General features: G+C 40.7%; 1 protein-coding gene across 4 annotated transcripts; it reads right to left on the bottom strand.

Annotated features, from left to right (window-relative positions):
- Positions 1-1322: 1322 nt before the first annotated feature.
- Positions 1323-23935, bottom strand: LOC122670958 (2,3-dimethylmalate lyase). Of its 4 annotated transcripts, none has more exons than XM_043868012.1 (8): positions 23511-23935; positions 22555-22766; positions 21658-21939; positions 3884-4006; positions 3279-3429; positions 2755-2987; positions 1669-1705; positions 1323-1579 (listed from the first exon to the last, which is right to left on the bottom strand). In XM_043868012.1, the coding sequence occupies exons 1-8, from the start codon at positions 23875-23877 to the stop codon at positions 1461-1463; spliced, it is 1524 nt and encodes a 507-aa protein (XP_043723947.1). In that variant the 5' UTR covers positions 23878-23935; the 3' UTR covers positions 1323-1460. The 4 variants fall into 4 exon arrangements, with proteins under 4 accessions (XP_043723947.1, XP_043723948.1, XP_043723949.1 ...); XM_043868013.1 differs by having other exon boundaries at positions 2755-2975; XM_043868014.1 differs by lacking the exon at positions 3884-4006.
- Between the last annotated feature and the right edge of the window lie 790 nt (positions 23936-24725).

The following is a 24725-nucleotide window of genomic DNA, read 5'->3' as shown; positions in this document are numbered from 1 at the left end:
CACCCCCTAATGACTGGAATGACTGCCACGTCCCGCCCCATGTGTCTAGGCACAGCCTGTGCTCCAATGCGCTGCCGAATAGAGAATAGTGTCTCTATTTGTTATTCTAAGTTATGGAAAATGGTATACGCTTCGTCTATTCATCCAGAGTTTAAATTATTTTTGTGAAAAGTTCTTAGTAAAGGTTTATGCACTAAAAGACATCTCTCAAAATTTATGATTATAAACAAGTTTTGTTGTTTTTATAAAAATGAGACTGAATCGGATTGGCATGTTTTACTATCTTGTAATTTTAGTAACCATGTTTGGGTAGCAAATCTCGTACTGAGCATCCATAGCTCATCTTAATCCAATTATTTCATGATTTTGTTGATGCAATTGAAATCCAGGGGATAGAGAGGCTCCAAGTAAAATTTCAGCCTAAATAGAGTTTACCAAGTGGCAAAATAGATATCTGAAAATCAGAAATATGAGAGAATTACAGTACTGTTCCGAGTACCATAAGCACCCATGGACATACATGGGGATGCATGCTGATACATGAGACGATATTTGATTGAATAAGAATCCAAAATTTGACATATGATTAATCCAAGGCATGTATCTCACAAGGAATGAGCTTCCCATCTGAGCTGTCTTGAGAAATAGATGACAGACCAATCCTGAAACATAAACTCAAAAAACCTTAGCAATAATGGAAACAAGTTCCATGGCCATTCTTCAAGTGTCTCATAGTCAGAAGACCAACCACTCTTTTGCAGGTCTTACATATTTCCACATTGTCTATGTCTATTTCGAGTTTTCGACTGTTGTCCCCGCATGGATTACATCCCATATTGCCTGTGCCTCAGACTCCTCAATTGCAGAACTCAAGCTGAGACTGATTCAGGGCACTGGAAATTGCAGTTAAGTCTGTACCGACGGTCATAGAGATATTACTGATGTAATACAAATCAAGACTCAGACTGAACACAGTAATTCTGCTACAAACTCAATTTTATCACATTGTGGTGATTAAATTACTATGTAATACAAATCAAGACTCTTGAGTACAGCCGGTTAGGCATGGTCTCCTTAGCATTTACTTATGAAAATGGTGGAATTTTTTTCAAAGATCTGCCAGTATCTTTCGCTTCTACACAAAACGAAGCCATTCATTGATGTTTGAATAACGGAGCAAGAGAACGTGAAGGCACTCTTATGAACATGTTTTGTTAGTTTTTATCTGTTAATGTCAGCTCTCCTGGAAGTAAATTACTAACAGCAATTTTTATTGAAAAGAAAAAAATTTGTATTAACTGGATAACTTGAATCAGAGGTGAGAGGTAGAATGGAGATCAGTTCCTTATACAGCCACTTTGAGTTGCAAGAATAATTGCAGTTTTTACATGTTAAGTTGAAGTATGGAGCAAACCTGTTTCTTGGGCCACAATAGCTCAAAGCGGATGTTTGTAGTGAATTCACTCCAAAAATACCTGAATTCTGTCACCCATGGTGTCATTAAAATCTAACAATATCTTACCTCCTGTTTCCTCAGCTGCATCATCTAACAATGCTTTTATGTTTACCCCTCCTAAAGCTGTAGATTAAAAAAAAAAGGACCGTTTTAAGGTTACCAACGGGATAAGAATCTTCCACATGCATTTATCATATATAGTTAAAGAGTACCTGGAACTATGTTTGTGATTCCTTCCAAGAATCCAGCCTGAAAAAAGCACAAATAATGCCATGTAAGAGGAGGTTGCCAAAACTACGAGCTACCCAATAGATGCATCTGGAATGGATGACTACTAGATGAATATAGGTATTTCTGTATTTTCTATATCCACAGGTATATGCATCAGGCTACTGCTTTCGAGATTACCTTAGCATATGTAAGCATGCATATGCACAAATATATGTCTTCTTGTGCTACTTGTGGATGCATCATGAACAAAATAAATTAGAATTATACCCTTTTTTTTTTCAACTGGGGGTTGGTGGGGTGAGAAGGAAACTGGGGCATAAAGCTTGGGACACTAGGAGAGGAGTGAGAAAGAATGAAAGCACTAACAGTTAGGGGATATGTTAAGTGAACAACTCATTTATACATGGTATCCAAGAAGGGACAAAAGCTAGCAACAATGTCATGTCTAAACAGACATCCATATTGAGATCTGCAGGCAAGGATGCATTATGATAAGAATGTGATGATGGAAGTGTAGGTGGCAACCGTGCATGACGTGGCCATGCAAATAGGCATTTACTTAATGCACTAAGCATTCATGACTAAAATGAATGTTGTGCAGCATTCTATCATATGATTGTCAAAAGCCACATTTAAGACATGGATGTGTGGTTAGAAGAATTAGAAAATGACGGATGCAAAACTGAAGCCATGGAGAACAATCCAAGTTTTCAATCAACTGGTATGATTTTGGGTCCCATCAAGGAGATTTTCCAGCTAAATTAATCAGCCCAGTCAAATGGTCAAAACAATCTGATCAATTGCATTATTTGGGACTGTCACAAAATCAGGTAGCAGAAGGAAGGAAGGGGAGGCCCACTATTGGATGGTTTGAATAACCTCATCAGAGGTTGATTTGGTTCAAAGATGTAAGGGGTTCCATATAATCGATAGTATTGGTTATCATAACCAGTATTTTTAAATACAGAAAATATATAAAGCAAAATCTTGGCAATGTCCTAATGCTTTCAAACATTCATATAAGCTAAACAAAACCACATGCCTCATTAAAGTTTAGAATAACTTACAGGAATCCTGACATCAAGTTTCTCAAATCCGTCTCTTCCGATGATTTTGATTCTCAATGTGCGGGACCAGATCCCAGAAAAAGGTCCCCTCGAACCATCTGCACCATAGGGACTGTACACATCAGGTGTTATCACTTCTACAACAGGATCCTGCAGACTTTGAACACTTTTCTCAGAATCATCCTGAGTACTCCGTTGCATATTGTACCTACTGCTGCTTCCTGGAGAATAAGCTATATTTGGAAGAATTAGCAGATACACTTCGGCCACAATACCAAATATCACTCCAGAACAGAACTTGTGTGATTTTGACTTGGTTGAGTAAACGAAACTTGATAACCCTCTTATAAGAAACTCAAAATCAATTTAAATAGACACCAAGATAAACAACATCCAAATCATTGGAGATTGGAAACAATATTTTAAGCACCCTAATCTAAATTCTCCCAGCTCAATTCCAATTTGGTCAACAGGTTTTCCATTATTGACTTAGGTAATGGGCCAAAAATAATTGGTATACCTACCCCTCTGCAAAGAAAGCCTATCAGTGCTGGTAGCATACTGCTTCTCTTCTTCATAGTAGGCATTAAACCCTAAGGTTTCCTTGATTTCTTCAAAAGACGGCAAGCTTCCAGGAGGAGGGATTCGACCACCTTTAATGGCTCTAAGTGCATCCTGTAAATATTGAAGAAAGTCCATTCGTCATACGTTCCAGAAAGAAGACCTCTAAAAATCATCATTCATTCATTCCATTTGACGGTCCACTTGAAGATATGGAAACAAACACAAGTTTCCACAAGGCAGGCTACTGCAGGTATGGGTGGGTAGGTATATGTGATAGAGGAGACACAAGATCTCAATGGTCAAGTTTCAGCCCAAATCATGCATGTGGGTCAAAATTGGGTTCAAAATCATACGATGTTATGTTGCTACATTGGGTCAAAAAGGATAGTGGAACTTATTTAAGGTTTTTACAACTTTCGCCATGCTTTTGAGTTTTGACCTACATGACATGCTCACCACACTGAAATCAGGCTAAAATTTGATCATGAAAATGGGTAAAGGGCCCTCTCTCACAGGAACCACCACACACACACACAGAGAGAGAGAGAGAGAGAGAGATTTTGACCTGCATCGCCTGAATTGAGACCCCAATCAAGGACAGTGGATACGCTACTATCTTAAATCCAATCTCCTCTAATTCAATAGGATTTAGTATTGGTGTTTTACCCCCTCCTTCAAGCATATTAGCCTGCAAATTTGAACAAAAACTTTATTACTTGAGCTACATTTTCTTTTGTACAATAGCAGTCCAGCACCCCCATCTCCAACCCCCACCTCCAAAACATACGCACACGCACACACGCACAGAAAAGCAAAAGAAAGAAGCTTAGCCTGTATCTTGTACTTCATCTTAAAAGTGAGCTTGTACTTCATCTTAAAAGTGAGGGCCCTAACAAAGTTATACCCAGATAACATTGCTTCTGGCCAGGACTTAAAAAAACCAGCTAGCCATTGCCTTCCAGATGGTTTACAAGAATCTAACAATGTAATTAAAATCATCTGATCAGAATGACCTCTGGACTTATAGTGCCCATTGATGAGAAGGTTCAGATCTCCTCAGCCCATCTAGTGTCACAGAGAGTTAACAGAATTTCAGGCCTAGTACTGCAGCAGCATTACTCGAAAATAGACCCTCTTTATCTGGTTATAGACTTCTAATGTTACCAGGTTTACTTGTAATGGACACAACTTTAGAACCCAAATCTTTGGTAGAGAAGGGTATCCAAGGTTTTATGTCTTAATAAACTAGTCTAGTTGTTGGGAGGCCCTCCCCAAGTAATGTCTTGTAGGCCAAGCAAGAGTCATATGTCAGTTCTAAATTTGTCTTGTTTCTATTTAGATTAGTAATAGTTTTCCTAAGAGAACTAGTTTAAATAACCTTTTCTTTTCTATTGGTTTGAATCCATTCAATCAGCTGTAAACCACCTAATTGATTGAGTGAATGAAAAAATAATTTCAAGTTAGTGAAGTGATTGTGTGTGTGTGTGTGTGTCCTCTCCCATCCAAAAGAAAAACTATACTCTCTATTCTCTCCCTTTGATTCTCTCTTTTCTTCTATAATTCTTCTTCTTTCTTAACCTCTGTTCAGGATAGGAAAAATATCTTCATCGAACTTCAGGTCAGATCTAATTCTATTATCTCTTTTCTCTATCTCCCTGACAGTTTCTTCCTCTCTCACAATTTTTATCCTCTTTTTTTTAGTTTACTATTTCAGTTACTATTCACAACATCATGACAGTGCCATTTCACATTCTTTCTCTATTCCCTTCTATTCTTCCAGCCTTAATCCATCTTACCTTTCCTTTCACCTTTACTAAAGCACCCCCGAAAGTAGTTTTTGCTTGGGTGGCAACTTGCTTACTTGTAAGTTAAAGTATCTGGAAAACAAAAGCACCCCTGAGAGTAGCTAGTTTTGCTCAGGTGATGGCTTTGGATAATGTGCATTATTTGGACGACTTACAGTCAAAAGGCTGGCATTTGGCGAATAGGTGAAATTTGTGGTAAAATGGAGGAAACAGTGATGCGCATGTTCTTGAATTTTATTGTTGCTGGAATGAAGTCAGTCCTATTTGGGTATGTGTAAGGGATGTGAAGACAGATTTCGCATTGGCCGAGGAGCTTAAGGGAAGAAAGGGTTGGTTCAATGGACTTTGTGTCCATATGCCATTATGTAGGATTTATGGAAAGGACAGAAGACTTTTGAAGACTACTCAAGATCTATGCCCAGATTTTTGCTGATACTGGCTACTGTTACCATTTTGCTTAGGCTCTTTGATGCAGTTAAGATTATCTAATTGGGTAAATTGGGCCTCATAAAACTTTATTTTGGCCCATGGTTGGGTTCTATAAACCTTAGGCTTCTTAAGATTGATGTAGTTAAGATTGTCCAATTGGGTCAATTGGGCCTCATAAAACTTTATTTTGGTCCATGGTTGGGTTCTATAGACCTTAAGCTTCTTATTTTTTGGTTTATTGATGTAATGGGCCTAATTTATAAGCCTATAAAGTGGGGATAATGTCAGTACACGGGATTAGTAATTAAATTGAGTGTTTTGAGTTTGATTAGGATACTTAATAGCTAGATAAAATTCTGTTTTGAGTTTATTTACTTTGTTGTGTGTATTAGAGTGATTAGGAGTCCTTTTATGAGTCAAATTAGGAATTTTAGAAGGTCTATATATATATGTAATACATCCCCCATCAATTAGAGATGATTTGAGTAAAGAATATGAGTTTTTTTAAAGAGTTTTGATTCTGTTGAGCAGTCTATATGGGATTGGTGTCCCAAATCTGATTTCTTTTCTTCTCCTCTGTTCTCTTCTTCTTTCTCCCAAGAAGATCGATCTCACCTCTCTTCCCTCCCCTTCCATCAATCTTATTTCTTCCCTTGACAACGCAGTTGCTTCCTTTATCTCAGATTTGCTTACAGATTTGATTATTGGGCCTACTTGCAACTGAGATCCTTAATCTGGATTTTCAGATTGCATCACTCTTGCAACTAAAGAGTTTTTTGGTGTTTCCTTCGGGAAAAATGACCACATCCATTTGTTCAAAGACAATTGCCGAATGGGGAATGGCATCCCAATATAAGCGTAATATGACAGTGCAGATATCAGCAGTTGACATATTATGCATGTGTTAGGGTATAATTTTCTTGCATGGTATAAATCCAGTCATAGTGAATAATTAGTGAAAATATATATTCAATCTGTAACATTGAACAACAGAGGGATAGCTATCTCAAAGCATGCCAGCAGGCCACAAGTCATATCAATAATCAATTAGAAACATCAAAACTCTCCTGACTTTCATTCATTGTGCCAGTGAACCATTTGATCACCAGTGAGGTCCTATACTATTTTAGTCTTGATTCCAATGAAGTAATTAATGCATGCAGGATGGACCTAAGGAAATTCAAACAGTACAGATACCAGCTATAAATACTTGACCTTATCAATCAGTATATTTAAGAGAACAACTGCCTAGGACAGTTAGTGAAGATGTGGTGTGGTACGCGGCAAGCCCATGCTCACCAGGAGGTCTCGAGTTCAAGCCTCGTGGCTGTCACCTTCCCCACCCCACCCCCTTCTTCTACAGAGTAGGTACCGATCATCAGTATGTTTACCAATAACTGATGATTGTAGTTCACTTAGTGATACTACTAATGTTAGTTAGGATATTCATTTTCCCTAGGCCTCCAAAAGTCCATTTTCACCAAAAAAATATCCTGATTGATACATTTTCACCAAAGTTCTTTCCTAGTATTTAAAACTAACACGATTTTCATTTATAATCCAGCACTAGCCCCTACATCTTTGAGGGCACTTTAACCAAGAATTCTTACCTGGTTTTGTGATGTAGAGAAGATCTCTGAAGAATTTCTAGATCGGTTGGACCAGTAGAAGTCCACCCGATTAGGTCGGAAGTACTAATTTGCCAGCGTAACTTCTAAGAGCCATAACTTTTGACTCGGGAGGAGTTACGGAGGCAATACCTTTTCGGAAACGTCAGCCAATGCTCTACAAGCTGTCCAACTAATTTATTCATTGGACAAAAGTTTCGGGATCAAATTCCATGGTTTAAGGGGCCTACAGAGCCTCTAAAGTTTTGTGCGCGATTTAGGAATCTTTGTTTCCTGTTTTATTTTTACTATATTAGTCAGTTTCCTGTTTTATTTAGGTTTCCTTTTCCTTTATAATCCAACCTCCTTAAGTAAGGGTTGTTTTGGACAAAATAAGGTTTAAACGTCCGACGTCTCACTTGGGATCACCTGCAATATTTTTTTTCAGAAGAGGTCGCTCGTTCAGAGGAGCCCTTTCAACTAGCCTTGGTCACAAAGTGCGCATATGGCAGACCACCAATTTTCGAAGTTAGAAAATCACTCCAAACCTTATTCCATCTTTTGGCAGATGTTCAGATTTCTACATTGGATCCACGACATCTCCTTTTGAGATTCATTAACAAATCTGATTTTATTAGAGTCTGGCTTAAAGAAATCGTTTTCATTCAGGGTTTCCCTTTTAGATTTTTCAAGTGGACACATTTCTTTCGGTCTGGAGAAGAATCCCCGGTTGTCCCAATCTGGATCTCCTTCCCCAACCTCCCAATTAATCTATATCAAGGCAACTTCTTTGTCTCAGTTGCAGGAGCCGTGGAGAGGGTGATAAAAGTTGATGGTGCAACCTCTGGATGTACTAGAACGGTGGCTGCGAGGGCGTGCTTTGAACTAGATCTTCGCAAATCGCGTCCGAGTTGTATTTGGATAGGTTGCGGCTCTTCAGGATTCTTCCAGAAGGTAGTTTATGAGAAGATACCAGCATATTGTAATGGTTGCTATAAGCTCGGCAATGTAGTTGACAACTGCAGGAAAGTTTCTCGTAGAGGCGATGCTAGCACCCTTTAGGCAGCGAAGTCAAGATCAGATCTGGTAGAGTTTGGTGTTGCTAACACAAGGGAGGAGGATCTTAACGTTGGCGATTCTGGAGGTCCAAAAGAGGTTGCCGCAAGTGATAATAGGATTGCTGTATTAGTGGATTGTGGTTTGGAGCTTGAGAAGGATAAGGCGGTGGAAGTTCCAGGGGCTACTTACATTGAAGAAGATGGAGTTAACCCACCTGGTTGTCGCTCACTCAGGCTAAACTCGAGAGTTAACTCGGCTGGAGTGGACCAGTTTGCTAGCAAAAGTCTTGAGAGGAGAGACGTTGGGGTTGGGGAGCCTAGTTTGGGAAGGAACCCCGGTGAAGGGGATTTAGTTAATCAAATCCAATTGGATAGTGGTTTTTTGGAAGGTGATAACGTGAATGTCGGTTTGGGCGCTGATTTAGTGGAGGAAGGCGTGGTGGTTACTACTTCTATTAACCCTCACGCTAATGCTCCTTTGTTTTCAAATTTGAACGCTAGAGAGGAATCTTCTGGTTTAAATATGCCTAATGAGGTGGAATCAGCTCAAAGATCGGATTCTCGTGGGTCGGGTTATGACCAATCTGACCAAGAGGATGTGCAAGGCGGGTGGACTCAGGTGTTGGGTCGGAAAAATCGTGTTGGACGTAGAAAGGCTCTTCGAGGTGGTCGTGTGGGCTTCCATATGGCAACTCCAGTTATTAGTAGAACTCGAGGTCATAGGAATGCAAATCTTGGTGTTATGGCGGTGGACACGGCGTTAGAAAATCATCAGATTGAAAAGGAGTTAGAAGTGGGGCTGCAAAAACTTCCATCTCGCTTTTCACCAGAGGAGGAGGCTCTTTTGGCCCGTGTGGCGCTTGATCGGCCTGGTTTATATGCTGAGATCCCCCGACGATCGAATAGGATAAGGACCCCCTCGGTGCGCCTCACAGATCCCCCGTAATCTTTTTATTTTTTCTCTTGGGTGAGCGAGTGGCTTGTTGCCCTCGCCAATATGTTTTAGGACTGAGTTCCCCTTTTTTCAAAAAAGTACAATAAAAGAACGAGGTTTTATTAAAAAAAAAAGTTTAAGAACAAAAATTGCTTTGTTTGCTCTTCTTCCCTGTTGGAATTAGGGTTTTCTTTACCTTGAGGATTCGAGGGTCATGAGCGCTAGAACAAGATCTAGCCCCCATACTTCCTACTGCGTCAAGTGGTATCAGAGCTTTTCAACAAACTGGTACGTCTAACGACAAAGAAGGAACTCGCCCAGCAGGAGCCGAGTGTGGAATAGAGGCTCTCTGTGCAGCGTTGTCTGTAGCAAGCGATGGAGCGTGGATTCTGACATATCTGTGATGCTATTGTTGATCTAAGACTCAACGGAAATAAGATGACGGTGGTAATAATCGTGTTGAAGGTCTTAACCTAAGCCAACCTGCTACTCGTCAAGGTCCTGTTAATCCTCGTAGACAACCTGCCTATGACGATGATGAAGAATCTGGAGACGAGGATGGAGGATTTGCAGTGTATAGAGGTAACCAAAGGCAGAACTGGGATGTCAATAAGTACCGCCTCAAAGTTGATCTTTCTAATTTCTCCAAAAATTTGGACATTGAAGCTTTTCTTGACTGGATCTATGAAGTTGAGAAGCTCTTCGAGATGATGGAGGTTCCCGAGGAGAAACAAATTAAAATTGAGACCAACAAGTTGTGAGGGGGTGATGATGCCTAGTGGGATCAACTCCAGGAGACTCGTCAACGCCAAGGAAAGGCGCCTGTCCGCACATGGTGTCGGATGAAACAACTATTACGGAGTAGGTTTTTGCCGCCAGAGTTCAATACCTATTCCAACAATATCAGAACTGCATCCAAGGCAATCGAACTGTGGCAGCTTACACGGAGGAGTTTCTACGGTGTGCTCTCGTTGCAGACCGTTAGAAACAGAGGAGCAGCAAGCGGCAGGTTTATTAATGGGTTGAAGTACTCGATCCAAGATCGTATGGGACTGCAGAACGTGTTCTTAGTGAACGAAGCACATAATATGGCTTTAAAGGCCGAGTGACTGTCAACACGGCAACCAGGGCGTCGTTTCCCTACAGAGTCCCCTTGGCCATCATCGAGTACTGAGAAGCAAACGTCTACTGTCCCAGGCTCCTAGCCCGAAGTTCTGGTAGTAACAGTAGTAGTAGCAACGTACCACCAACTGGAGGAAACACAGGCGGTAGAGGAACCAAACAGAATCCTTACACCAGGCCTAATGTTGAGAAGTATTACAGATGTGGCGAACCAGGCCATAAATCCAATGTATGCCCTAAGCAACAACCAGTTAGACTAGCAAACCATAACGAGGGTATGGACGACCAAGGTAGAGACGATGACAACCTGGAGAACGCTGAGTTCGCTAAAGAAGAGGGTGAGCATGTCTCATGTGTCATCCAGAAATTATTATACACTCCAAAACAAGTTGAACCGTCCTAGCGCCATCAGATATTTCATTCTGAATGCTCAGTCAAACAGAAGGTGTGCAACCTAATCAATGATAATGGAAGTTGTGAGAACATTGTTTCGAGAACCCTTGTCAAGCATTTGCGACTACCCATGGATCCACATCCTTCCCCTTACTGGATTGGTTGGATCAAGCAAGGACCGTCGATTGAGGTAACTGAAATCTGCTGAGTTTCTGTTTCTATTGGCAAGTCATATCATGATGATGTTGTCTGTGATGTGGTGGATATGGATGCATGCCATTTATTACTCAGTAGACCTTGGCAGCATGATGTTGATGCTACTCATCGGGGTAGACAGACCATTTATACTTTCTGGTGGAATAAGAAGAAAATTGCTATCTTACCAAGAGAGAGCAAGGATGGCCGACCCAACACTATTACAGTAGAGGGAAAGTTGTTCCTTTCTATCTCTGTTTTTCATGATGAGTTTATTGCAAATATGAAGAAGGCCGACATGACTATGTACTAGTGGTGAAGGAGAGACAGCCCAGCCAACCGGTGGAGGTTCCAGCAGAGGCGCAATCCTTATTGGAGGAGTTCAAAGAGATCACTCCAGAGGAAATACCCAATGAGATAGCTCCCATGAGGGACATCCAGCATCACATCGACCTGATTCCTGGTGCCAAACTACCCAACCAGCCGCATTACAGAATGAACCCGAAAGAGAGTGAAATCATGAAAGAAAAAATTGAAGAGTTGCTGCAGAAGGGACACATTCGAGAGCGCATGAGTCCATGTGTCGTTCCTACCCTGTTGCCACCAAAGGAGGATACCTGGCGAATGTGCGCGGATAGCTGAGCCATCCATAAAAAAAACAGTCAGATGTAGATTTCTGATTCCTCAACTGGACGACATGCAAGACAGATTGGGAGAATCCAAGGTGTTCTAAAAAATAGACCTGTGAAGTGGGTATCACCAGATTCGTATCAAACTTGGTGACGAGTGGAAGACTGCTTTTAAAACCAAGGAAGGCATGTACGAGTGGTTGGTGATACCATTTGGGTTATCTAATGCCCCTAATACCTTTATGAGGTTGATGAACCAGGTACTCGAACCTTTTATTGGGAAGTTCGTTATGGTTTATTTTGATGACATCTTAATCTATAGCTGCAGAGAGGCAGAGCATCTGGATCATTTGCAACAGATATTAATGGTGCTGCGAGACAATAAACTGTACATCAATATGAAGAAATGCAGTTTTATGATGAACCGTTTGATATTCTTGGGTTTCGTGATCAGTGCCAAGGGAATACATGTTGATTAGGAGAAGGTGCACGCCATCACAGAAGGGCCTATCCCTACTATGGTTACTGAAGTTCGCAGTTATCACGGGTTGGTGACGTTCTATCGCTGATTTATTCGGAATTTTAGTAGCTTTGTGATTCCAATTACTGATTGCATGAAGGGAAAGTTTCAGTAGAGTGATGAAGCTGCCCAAAGCTTTGCCTTGATTAAGGAAAAGCCGACCAATGCCTCAGTACTTATCCTACCTGACTTTGAGAAGGTGTTTGAGCTTGAGTGCGATGCTTGTGGAGTGGGCATCGGTGATGTTTTGTCCCAAAAAGGTCGCCCAATAGCGTTTCACAAGTGGTCGACCTACAAACAGGAGTTGTATGCAGTGTTTCATGCCTTGAAGACTTGGGAGAATTATTTGATTCCCAAAGAATTTGTGATATATTCTGACCATCAATCTCTCAAGTATTTCAGAAGTTAGAAGCACATCAATAAAATGCACGCCAAGTGGGCATCCTTCCTTGAGCAGCTTGCATACGTGATCAAGCATAAATCGGGCGCCACTAACGGGTTGTTGATGCCTGAGTAGACGAGCTACACTTTTGGTCACATTGGGCACCGAAGTTGTCGGGTTTGAATGCATAAAGGAGTTGTATGAGTCAGATGAGGACTTCACTACAACCTGGGAGAAGCGTGTACTGAAACTGTTATACCCGTACCCCGGGATATAATTAAATATTATTTCTTCTCGTGACGTGTAGATACCGCTGCCATGTATGCTGGTGACCTGTTCTCCATGATGGTCAAACCTAGCTACAAAATCGTTGACCACAGTACGGGTTTGCCTGTGGAGGAAAGATTCCTCAACCGCCAGTGGGGAAAGTTCGTTGACGGCGACTTCGTTGACTATCCTCCAAGTACCAGCCCGGGAAGCGAGGAGTTTAGGAGAGAGCATCCTGGACCGTCACCTCAGTTGGATAATTCGTTCAGCGATGACCTTGGCATTGCCGTGGCGAAGCTATTCGGGGTCATGGGTGATAAACCATGACAGGGGAAAAGTAAGTTCTAGCCCTCAAGTCTTATTATTTATTCTTCCCTTGGTGACCTCGAAGTGCGGGTCCAGGCCTGAACCGCTCGAGCTAATTCATGAGAGAAGGGAATGTTTTAAGTTCGGGTCCCACTTACCTTGGGAAGTACATTGAGGACTTATACCCATCTCATATGAACCCATCTAAGAATGGGCTTTTCCCTAATTAAGGTTGTGGGCAGGCCCATTTAACCTATTGACCCAATGATGGGTTATTCCATCCACTTACCCACATAGGACTAATGGGTTGACCCATTAAGCCTCATGACCCATTTGACTAGAGGTACCCAAATACCCATTTATTATAAATGATTCCTAGAGGGAGAGAGAGAACATTACTTCTCCTTCATCATTCTCATCTACCCTAAATCGTGGAGGAGAGAAAGAGGAGGAAGGTGGAGAGGCTTGGTGGAAGGTGGAGACCCCATCTCTTGGGCCATAAAGCGTGGAGCTCTCTCATCTTGGGGGTAGGTAAGCTATTGAAGCTTCTTCCTTCTTCTATTTTGGATTTTAAAAGGGGTTGGGTAATGGGAGAGATTGACCTAGATCTCTCTTGGAACCTAGGAAGTCGATGGAGCCTTAAGGCCTAAGCTATGGTGGAGTTATTTCACTCCATTATGAGCTCTAATGTAAGGGTTCTCATTGTCATTTGAGAGATTTAAGGTTGGACCCTAATGAGCTTAGGATGGAGTTTCCTAGAGGTTCTTGTGCTTTAAAACCACTTGAAAATGAAGTCCTTGGAGGGGGATCCTTCGGATTTTGGACCTGAAGGTGTGAGGATTTACAAGTGGTTTCAGACCTGCAAGAAACCACCCTGAAATTACCTTCCTGAGAAGGCCCCTGTGAAGCTTCGGTTTACTCACTTTCGGTTTTACGAAACCACATCCGCATCCGACCTTGACTAAAACGTCCGAACCCCTGGTTTCCTAGGATTTACATGTGGTTGCGAGAATTTGGGCATGAAACCACTCCTGCAACCACTTTGTTTACAAACCTTATACTTAAGTGATTATGGGAGACCTTTTGGGGATCCTTTCCCTTCGCTCGTTTAACCTTATTTCACTCTTTGTTTAGGTTAATATATTCATTTTGTGGCTTATTGCTTGATCGAGGCGACAACGATAATCTTGGTGCTTGGCGTATACGCAGTGAGTGGGTTTGGTTGTTTGGGCTTGTTATTATTATTGCATTATATATTATGTACTCATTATAATTAATAAGCATGTTTGGCATATTGCATAATTTTATATCTATTTGTTATAATGTTGATTGGTAATGTTGTACCTTGATGGGTCTCGGTGCGGTGGGTACCAGGTCCGAACCCAACACTATATACATTTATGAAGAAATTATGTTGAATGTCATGTTGAATAGCTGATGCGCGTGTCGTCTTGTAACGGCACTAAACCGGATGAAAAGTTGATGCGCCCGGATTACCTCTCGGGACAATAGGACTTGCATGTAGTATATTTGTGGCTAGGATTTCACACCCTTATGCTACGACCCTTACCAACAGGGGTTTAGGTGTTGGGTAATCGATCACCGGATTCTCGTGGAGGTGGGAGAGGCCATCGTGGTAGTATTGGTTATCGGGGTGCACGAGTGGTCTTGGAGGCTTCGATCGGCGTAGGTCCCACGTGACAATTGAGGTTTCATTGTGGCGATAAGTTAAGTGACCCACAGTGTCTCCGAGTTGTCACGATGGCATATGCCATTGACTTAGTTGTTTGTTAGGTGGAAAAATGGACTTAACATGTGCATGCATCATTGGACTATGTGAATTACGTGTTTGTGCATCCCCATCCCCTCATTGGCTCGTGGAGCTAACCCCCTCGTCTTGCCACTTTTTAGATTATGATGCGGTGACGGATATCTCGCGGGACTTGGAGTTCACCCTCGGGATACAATGAGATTGGTGAGGAGGAACCGGAGGCCGTGTTTGAGGAACATGGCGACGGGTGTCCTTGCGATGATTGTGCCTACGGGCAGTGAGGATATTCGGGACTTGATCCCTTTTGATTTACTTTTGAGGCTAAGGCCTATATTGAAACATTTACTGTTATACCATTTTGATAGTTATTAGATGGTCATTGGAAATGTAACTAATTACTGTATTTATCATCTAGCCTTTGAACATCTTGTAACTATTCGATTATACGCTTCCGCAATACTACTGATCCTTGGAATGTAATATTCCCTCTCTTTTTCCGCATTCTAATATTATATTGTGTTAATATTGGTTATGACTGTGCGTTGGGACACTGTGTCTGTGATCCGGGCGGTTTAGTAGGATGACACGCGTCGTCCTAGTCACCCTTTATATGATATTATATTCCTTGTCTGGAATAGGGGCGTGACAGAAACAGCCTACAGGAGACTTTCACATGGTGTATGGTTATCTGTTTAAAGGCAACCGGTTGTGCGGTTGTGCATCCCACAGATGTCCTTACGGGAAAAGGTGATCCAAGACCTACATGGTGGTGGACTAAGTGGACACCTGGAACGCGATAAAACAATGGCAAGCATTAAGGAGAGGTACTACTGGCCCCAACTGAAGAAAGATGTTGCAACCCTCGTCAGAAGCTATCCCGTTTGTCAGGTGGCAAAATGACACAGCCAGACACAGGGTTGTACATGCCGCTGCCGACGCCGAAGGATATTTGGGAGGACCTTAGTATGGATTTCGTACTAGGCCTACCAAGGACTCAACGTGGTGCTGATGATGTGTTTGTGGTGGTCGATAGATTTTCAAAGACAGTGCATTTCATCTCTTGTCGAAAGACTTCAGATGCAGTGCACGTGGCTAAGTTATTCTTCCAGGAGATTGTATGGTTGCATGGCATCCCCACTTCTACTGTTTCTGTTTGTGATCCTAAATTCCTTGCTGTCTTTTGGATGACTTTATGGAGGAGATTTGGGGCCAGCCTGAAGCATAACAGTACTGCTCATCCCCAAATTGATGGACAAACAGAAGTAGTAAGAACCTTGGGGAATTTGATTCGCAGCATTTGTGGACACAAACCAAAGCAGTGGGACAGTGCTCTTGCTCAAGCAGAATTAGCCTACAATAGCATCGTCCACAGCTCCATTGTGATGTTCCCTTTCACAATTGTGTACTGGAAGGTCCCACGTCACGCTCTAGATCTGGCTCAGTTACCAAGACTTCCTGGTTCGAGTATAGCAGCAGAGCAGATGGCTGAGCAGGTTCGTTCTGTCCAAGAGGAAGTTCGGGAGAGGTTGGAAGCAACTAATGCCAAGTACAAAGCAGCCACTGATCACCGCTGCTGGTCTAAGGTTTTCGAAGAAGGTGACATGGTCATGGTTTTCTTCCGAAAGGAGCTGTTTCCGGATGGGTCGTACAATAAGCCGAAATCGAAGAAGTATAGACCTCATAAGATTCTGCGGAAAATTAATGACAATGCTTATGTCGTGGACCTCCCTCCAGACATGGGCATCTCGAAGACCTTTAATGTTGCAGATCTGCACTAGTACTTCTGTCTTGGGGCACCACTTTACTCAGACGATAACTCGAGGACGAGTTCTTCACAAGTGGGAGGGACTAATACAGAGAAGATCTCTGAAGAATTTCTGGATCGGTTGGACCGGCAGAAGTCCACCCAATCAGGTCGGAAGTACTAATTTGCCAGCGCAACTTCTGAGGGCCGTAACTTTTGACTCCGGAGGAGTTACGGGAGGCATAATACCTTTTCGGAAACATCAGCCAGTGCCCTACAGGCCGTCCAACTAATTTCTTCTTTGGATGAAAAGTTTCTTGGACAAATTCCACCGTTTAAGGGGTCTACTGGGCCTCTGAAGTTTTGTGCGTGATTTAGAAATCTTAGTTTCCTGTTTTATTTTTACTATATTAGTTCGTTTCCTGTTTTATTTAGGTTTTCTTTTCCTTTGTAATCCAACCTCCTTATGTAAGGGTCGTTTTGGACGAAATAAAGTATCTTGACATTTATGAACAAAAATTGCTTTGTTTGCTCTTCTTCCCCGTTGGAATTAGGGTTTTCTTTGCCTTAAGAATTCGAGGGTCGTGACCTCTAGAACGAGATCTAGCCCCCAGACTTCCTACTGCGTCATTTTGTATTATCATGTTGAACCATCAAGATCCATTTCTCTTTCTCAGCCAAACTACTAATTCTAATCATAGCACTCCTAAGTAATTGGCAAGAGAATGACAGTACCAGCTTAAGTCTCCTCCAATGAACCATATCTAATAGGGCTCAAGGTTGAGAAATAAGGAACGTTATGCTTAGTCTCTGTCTGGTTGCAAGTAAAGGAAAATAAAATTTCAAGAAAGAAAATGGACATTTTTATAATCATGAGTGTGTACTAAAAGGGAGTGGTTTTTCTGGACAGCATGTCAAGAGGGACTCCCTTGATGGAGTGCCTCGTTCTGCCAAATGGCATGTCCAATAGAACTGAAATTTTATGGATAGGTACACCCCCAACATTCCCTCCCCACATTTCAAGTTTTAGCCCTTACAAAGTCGGACATGTTGCAAAATAAAGCATTGAAAATCCAATGGAAAATTTCAAATAATTGAAAGATTCAAATACAAGGGGAATATGCCAATACACAGGACGGTATATGATTCAATTTGAATATGAAATTTCACACATGGCCAATCCATAGCATTTCCTAGATATCCAACGGTCGGATTTTCCACATCACCCTTCCATGTGGCAAAACTAGGTGTGCAGTCAGGAGACTCTCTTGACTGTCCGTGCAGTCCATAGAAACTCTCTTTAAATCTTACCAAATATGATTGTTAAACTTCAAGTGGATTCTTTATTTTTCCATTCAAATCCAAGGAATCATATTGAAAAGTTAAGTAAATTAAACTACTAGATTTAGAGAGTTATTTGAATTAGTGACACAATCACTGTTGGTAATGACAGAAATGTTTCAATTTATTTTTGTTTTAATTTCATTTCCCTTCACTTCCAACCAGATTGGGCCTTAGTGTCAGAGATTGCAGAAGATATAAAGGTTCACTAGTTTCCAAACATTTTATGTTATTTCCATACTGTTTTCATAGGTTCCACAACATGCTAAAAGGTTTGACTACACTTTTTGTAAATCCTTTGTGGCCAATGTAACAAGTCCATCTTTCTTCACTCAGGTTGGGACCGAAAATGGAAAGGGCATAGGTTGGATTGCTGAGAAAAGATGTGAAGCTTATGAGTTGACAGATAATATAGCCTAAAATAGAGCAAATGCAATAACAGGACTCATATGGCTGAACCCAAGTGGTTGGAATCAGATTGATGCAACTTTAGCCAATCCCACCAAATTTGGGTCCACTCATGTACAAAGTTTGACAACCTCTGCTTAATCTTTTATCCTGTCCAGGAAATGTGTAACCTACATCTAATCTAAAATACTAGAAGATCTAGAAACTTGAAACTTGATTTCCAAACATTACACTCACATTCATGAGGAACATGAGACATCCTCTGCCTAAATGTAATGCTGGCAGGATGAACCCACTTGTGTTGTTTGTTACCAGTTCAGTAAAAAGGAAAGAGAACCTCTGGTTTTTCTGATATTGACACTTCACCTGCTTGTGGTATAGATTTCATGTGATGCCTCCCACTTTTACAAGGCGAGCCAAATAAAGATGATGAGCTGAATGAATGGCGAGACATGGATAGCCATCGAATTGAAATTATTTTAATACTTAAGGAATTACATCAGAACAGGACTGACTGAGACCCAAGATGAAACTCTAAATGGAGCAGGGAAAGGCCAAAACAGATGTAGATTAAGGTTGAGTAGAAGTATTGACAATTTTGATTTGAGAGAAAACATGGCGCCAAAGATTGAAGTAGAGGAGTGTAGATTAAGGTTACGGTAGAAGGTTTTAAGTATTCTACCATATCCACCGATGCTAACCTATACGTATCGTATCTTTAAGGTGCCGATACGATACTATACGATATTTAAAAAACTTGTATCAATTGTATCGGGTTGATACGTGACCGATATGGTCAATACATGGTTGATACCTATTGATATGCTCAACACATCTCTTATAAACTACAAAACACGATCCGTGACTGCGAAACACATACCAAGAGCTTCTGTAACGCATTCGAATATATAAATCTTTTCTTTTTTTGGCAAAATCAACTTGATTTGATTTCATCATCATTTGGGGGTTAAACAGCTTGCAATCAAGGATCAAAATCTGATTTGCACAAGAATAGTTTTCTATCAAAACTCAAGATTTTTTGCTAAAATCTGATTTTTAGTATTGTTTCTTGTAATGGATCACTAAATTAATGAAAAATAACCTGAATGTAATGTAAGACTAGGTTACTAGTCCCAAAAAACCCACAAAATTCAAAATTTGGAATAAACTCAGAAATAGAAACTTAGGGTTTCAAGCCAAACCAGCCTTGTGATGGTGTTCAAATTTGGATCGAGAGCAGAGGATGGTAAAAGGATGGTAGACTCCAAATTTGAGTCAGTTCTGATGGCTTGATGTGGAGATATCAGTGAGACACTAAATTAGAAGGTCAAGAGAAAACCCTCAAAATAGTGTTGTTCTAGGACTCCAACAGTAACCGAGTGTTGGTCTTGATGATTGAAGCTTGTCCTGCAAGTTTGGGTCAATCTTGATGGGTAAAAGTGGAGATGGAAGAGGGAGAATGAAAATAGAAGGTTTGTGGTGCATGCTAATCCAGACAATGGAATGGAATGGAAGTGGGGTCGAGTGGAGTGGATGATGGGGTGGAGTTGTGCTTCAAAACTCAGCAACTTCTGATGGAGGGACAAGGAGTTAAGCAGTCTTGAAGTTAACAACAGAAACCCAGGCAGAACTTGAATCCGCAGGGGTTGTGCAGCCTCTGTCTTGTCAAATCAGCAACAGCAACAATACTCTGAGGTGAAAGGGGATCACAGCAGCCTTCGGTGTCAGCAGCAGATTCAGAAATCACAGCCCACAAGGAAATCAATGGAATGACAGAGAAGAAAATAGAAAGTGGGGGATAGCCGGATAGGTGGATTAGGCTCTCACAACCAGGCTCCTTCAGCCCTTCAAGTGGCAAACAAAACTTGAGAAAGGAATCATATTTGCTAAAAGCAATCTTCATTCAACTATAGAAATCGTGTGTTTGGGGGGGGAAGGCATAAACAGCCTTACAATATAAAGAGAGCAGAACTTGCACCTCAAGTACGAAGAAAATAGAAACTTGACTTGATAAGTTGCAACATAAAATAGAAACTAATCTAATTAGCTAGGACTGAAATAAAAATAGTAACATAATAAGATCTTCAATTCTTCACTCCTTCAAGGTGATAGCCAAAGTCTTCATGTGGTCCCCATCAAGAGTAAATATCGGCCAGCCCTTGAAGTCCAAAAACATGTCAACAAAATTGACAAAAATGCCCCCACGATCTGGGTTTGAGAGACCCAGCAACTCCCAGCCCTATTGGACTGGCCCAACATAAAGTTTGTTGGCTCTACGGCCCATTGAGTTGGTCCACCAATTGGTGAAGTGAACCAGACCTTCTCCCATGAGTTCCCTTAGTATATGTCTTGCCAAACAGCTTGGCTTCTGCATCAAACTATTTTATTTTATTTTTTTTTGCAATGATGTGTACATCTAAACCTTAAATTTTTCCCAAACTGAAAATGACATCTTTTTTTGGTATTAGTACATGTAAGAAACTCCATCCTTTATGCATAATCAATGGAATGCACCCATCTCATCGTTCTCATGTTACGCATGATATATTTACATATTGTTATGTTACTTATTTGGGAAAAGGGTGAGCATGCCGCCAGGGCACCTCTCTCCCACACTCCATGGAAAGGGCCACCCTGCCCATTGGTCAAGACCGCCTGCATTCCTGAGCGGGCAGCGTGCCCAACCTCTGACCTACTTATTTATAGTGTTTTATGCTTCAAATCTGTATTTGGCATGTATCCTAAATATTTCCATACATTTCTTGACCATTTCTAGGAGTATCTTTAGTATATCTTGCATCTCTCCAATATGATATGATACGTCTCTTAAATCACCCTTCCAGCGCGATGTCAAATATAGATACTTTAAACCTTGCTGGTAGAAGTATTGATAATTTTGATTTAAGAGAACACGTGGCCCCAAAGAGTGAAGTAGAGGAGAAAGATTTGAAATTTGGATTCTATAATGAAAAAAACAAAAAGAATCAAAATAATTTGGATAAGGTTACCTGAGTTCACTTAAGTAAATTGCAGTTCCAAAAGGAAAAAATTGAAAGCCTTCATTGAATTGTTTCAGTGTAATTTATAGATTGCAGGCAATATAAACATAAATAGGCAAAATGAATTTGTCAAAGCAATAATGATATTAATTCATCCAAAAAAAAACAGATAATATTCTTAGAGAATACAGAGGTTATACTTGATGCAGTGTCAAAATGATCCAACAAGACAACAAGAATGACCAACAATTGCTTAAGAGCATGATATTAGATTTTATGAGAGACCTAATAGGGTATTACATCTAAACCTAATTAAGGTATCATCTAGTGATTTTTCTTTTGGCTGTTAAAGTTTTACTGTTTTAATTCATAGTTAATAAGTTGATATCCATTAATTGCCATTTTGAGAATGCATTTAGAAAAAAGTACCATCTTTGGGACTAGGGGAGAAATCTCACAAAAAGACCTCATCTCTTCCCTTGAAGCAAGTGCATCAATGAAAAGAACATCTGCTCCAGCCTCAGCAAAAGCACGTGATCTCCAAAGTGATTCATCGAAGGATATCGCTTGGCGAGAATCAGTTCGCGCCACAATAACAATGTCAGAACCACTCTCTTTCCGAGCATCAATAGCTGCTCTTATCCGCATCAATGCTTCCTCCCTAGATACCACTTTCCTTCCACGAGTGTGGCCACAAGCTTTTGGGGAAACCTTTGAGGAAAGCAGCAAGATAAGGAACTTGAGTGATAATTTCTAAGGAAGAACACAGAACTATGACATAAATTTTTTATTCAAACATCAGAAATCAAGGCCCACAAAATAATTTCCAGGGAAAATGAAAGAGGCAGTTTGCCGGAAAACAAGAACAAGCTCAGGGAGGTAATTCAACAATCCCAACCAAACACGAACTCTTAAAGTGTCAAGCCAAGAATGAGTCATCTGTGCATGAGATACAAGAGATCATGTAAACTGTCTGTCTCTTGCAATTTTCTTTTTATTTTATTTTTTTCAATTTTATGTGTGGACAACCATTAGCTGTTGAATACTTGAATAAATTAAGATATTACAGTTTTAATAGGTTTAAGCTCTAAAAAAACTCTGGACCAGACTTCTTTCATTGAATACAACTGACTCCGTTTACACCTCTTAAAAAGAATTCTCCACAATGGTAAATGGATATACAACAGAGTGATTCAAAGACAAATGGACTAGAGGGAATCTGGCAGAACTAGGTTGATACCATAAACTTGTTGAAAACTGTTTCCAAATGCTAATGCACTCACTAGTGATTGTTTGCTAATAAAGAAAGAGAAACATAATATGAACCTGATCCTCAAGAATTATCCCTGCAAAACCAGCATTTATGAATCCTTTCACAGTTCTCTTAACATTCATTGCATTCCCATATCCATTATCCCCATCTCCTATGACAGGGATAGACACAGCTTGAGTAATTTGATACCCTTGATCCACCATTTCTCCATAAGAAATTAAACCCGCATCCGGTAATCCCAATCTAGCAGCTGAAACTGAGAAACCTGAGAAAATTATAACTACCATCAGTTCACCTTTATATTTGAAAATGTGTAAAGAAGGAATGATACAGGAAAATCAAAGAAAATGGCTTATTTCAGTGAAAATAAGAGTTGGTACATGCTATAAACATATTGGTTTATACTCCTTTAATGGGCATGTAATTTGGGTAGTAAGAGAAAATCAAGATCTGTTTTAGGAGTATAGCTTTAGCCAAGACTAGTTTCTAATTCTCTATTGGCAGCTAAGCTCCAAGAAGTCTCTATATAGTTACTATTTTTTGTTTTCAGTTAGTTTCTATTTTCCTGAATATACAAGTTAATGCGTTGAAGTTTCTAAAGTTGGAACCCTAAAGGAGCATATATAAGCTGCTGAGGCATATGTTTTGGATGAAATAAAAATTCAGATTTCTTTTTACATGTGTGAATTCACAGCGGTGGTTTTTAGGATGGATTCCATATAACTGATTATTCCACTTCAGTAGGTGAGCTTCAAAAGATATCCAAATGATAATAAAATGATTCCATTCTATGTATCTTCTCAATTGCAGTCTTAGGAAGTAAAACCCAAACTATTGGAAGGAAGAAACAATCAAAAGGAAAACAGAAAGCAAGAAACAAAAAAGAGATCAATGGTATTCCTGGGCATGTCGTAGAGAGCTGAAAGCAAACAGACACCAAAACAAAGAGATTAAAGTGTTAAACGATCAAAGTAGAAGTAATTGTTTTATTCTTTGATCAAGCATATACCACTAGTGAAGCAGAACTCGAATCCGGCCTTCTCCACAAGCTTCGCACTGAGAGCATCAAAACATGCAGGGCCCTGGTAGACCCCAGGCGACTCCAGAATCCGGCGAAGCGCCTTGGCAGGAGAATCTCCATCAGCCATCCTTTTTCCAGAGCAAGCTACGAAGGTTTTCATAGCCCATCTATCGGAACTCCTCTTGGGTATATCCAATGAAGGGTTTGGGAAAGAAACTAACCGTTGAAGGGATAACCCACTTCTGAAAGTTGAAACTAAAGCCGCAGGTGATGATTGGTGGGCTGGGTAAGGGGTGGAAGATGGAAGCATAGAAGAAGGGAATGTACAGTCATGGTTGAGTACTGAGAGCTTCATGATCCTACCAGAGAAGAAGAAATCGCAGAAATGCAGAATAAGCACAGGCAGACAGCTTGATAGTCAGCAGAAGAAGAAGAGGAGAACGCGAAAATGAAGAATAGGCACAGGCAGATAATAGTTGAGAGGAAAAGAGATTTTTAGGGAAAAACAACGCTAGTCGCGTGGTTCCTGCGCGCCCAGACATAGGAGCGCGAAAGTACCACCTTGCCGCCATGAAATAAAAAATGGAAATTACTATCACTATCCTACACTTAGCCTATATTTACTTAAACTGCCCTGTGTCAAACTTCTTTTCTGAAACTACCCTGCTTTTAAACTTTTACATCTCCTTCTACCCTCATATTTTTAAATACCCAGATTACCCTTTCTTTTCACCTAGTAACCTGCTAATCTATTTAGGGTTTTTTACAATTACCACCCCAAAATCTTTCATATTTATTATTATTCCCCCAAAAACTTTGAAACAACTGTTACCCTCCTCTGTTGCATACTTAATAATTAACTGGCCCCCACCATTACAAAACTGTAACGGGGGGAGTTAGTCGTGAGAATGTGCTGTTGTCTCGGATTTTTTAGGACCAAAATGCCCTTTAGAGGTGGTAATTGTAAAAAACTCCCACCCCATCACCGTCCCTTCTTCTTCTTCTTCTTCTTCCTACTTAGAACTCTATCAAGGTGGAAACAGGCTCATGAACAATGTTTTTTGCTCTTTTTTTTTTATGCTCTTGCAGAGTTTTGCTGCTGTGTGACTTGTGCGAAACCAATTAAGTTCAAAATCAGTTTTAGCAGCAACTTACTAAAAAGAAATCATACAGAGGAGAGAAGAAAATGAGGAAAAATATAGA

The sequence above is a fragment of the Telopea speciosissima genome, chromosome 8 (genome assembly GCF_018873765.1).
Source record: "Telopea speciosissima isolate NSW1024214 ecotype Mountain lineage chromosome 8, Tspe_v1, whole genome shotgun sequence".
Classification (NCBI taxonomy): Eukaryota; Viridiplantae; Streptophyta; class Magnoliopsida; order Proteales; family Proteaceae; genus Telopea; species Telopea speciosissima.
Note: the sequence above shows the minus strand (reverse complement) of the source record. Positions and strands in the feature narration are given on the sequence as shown.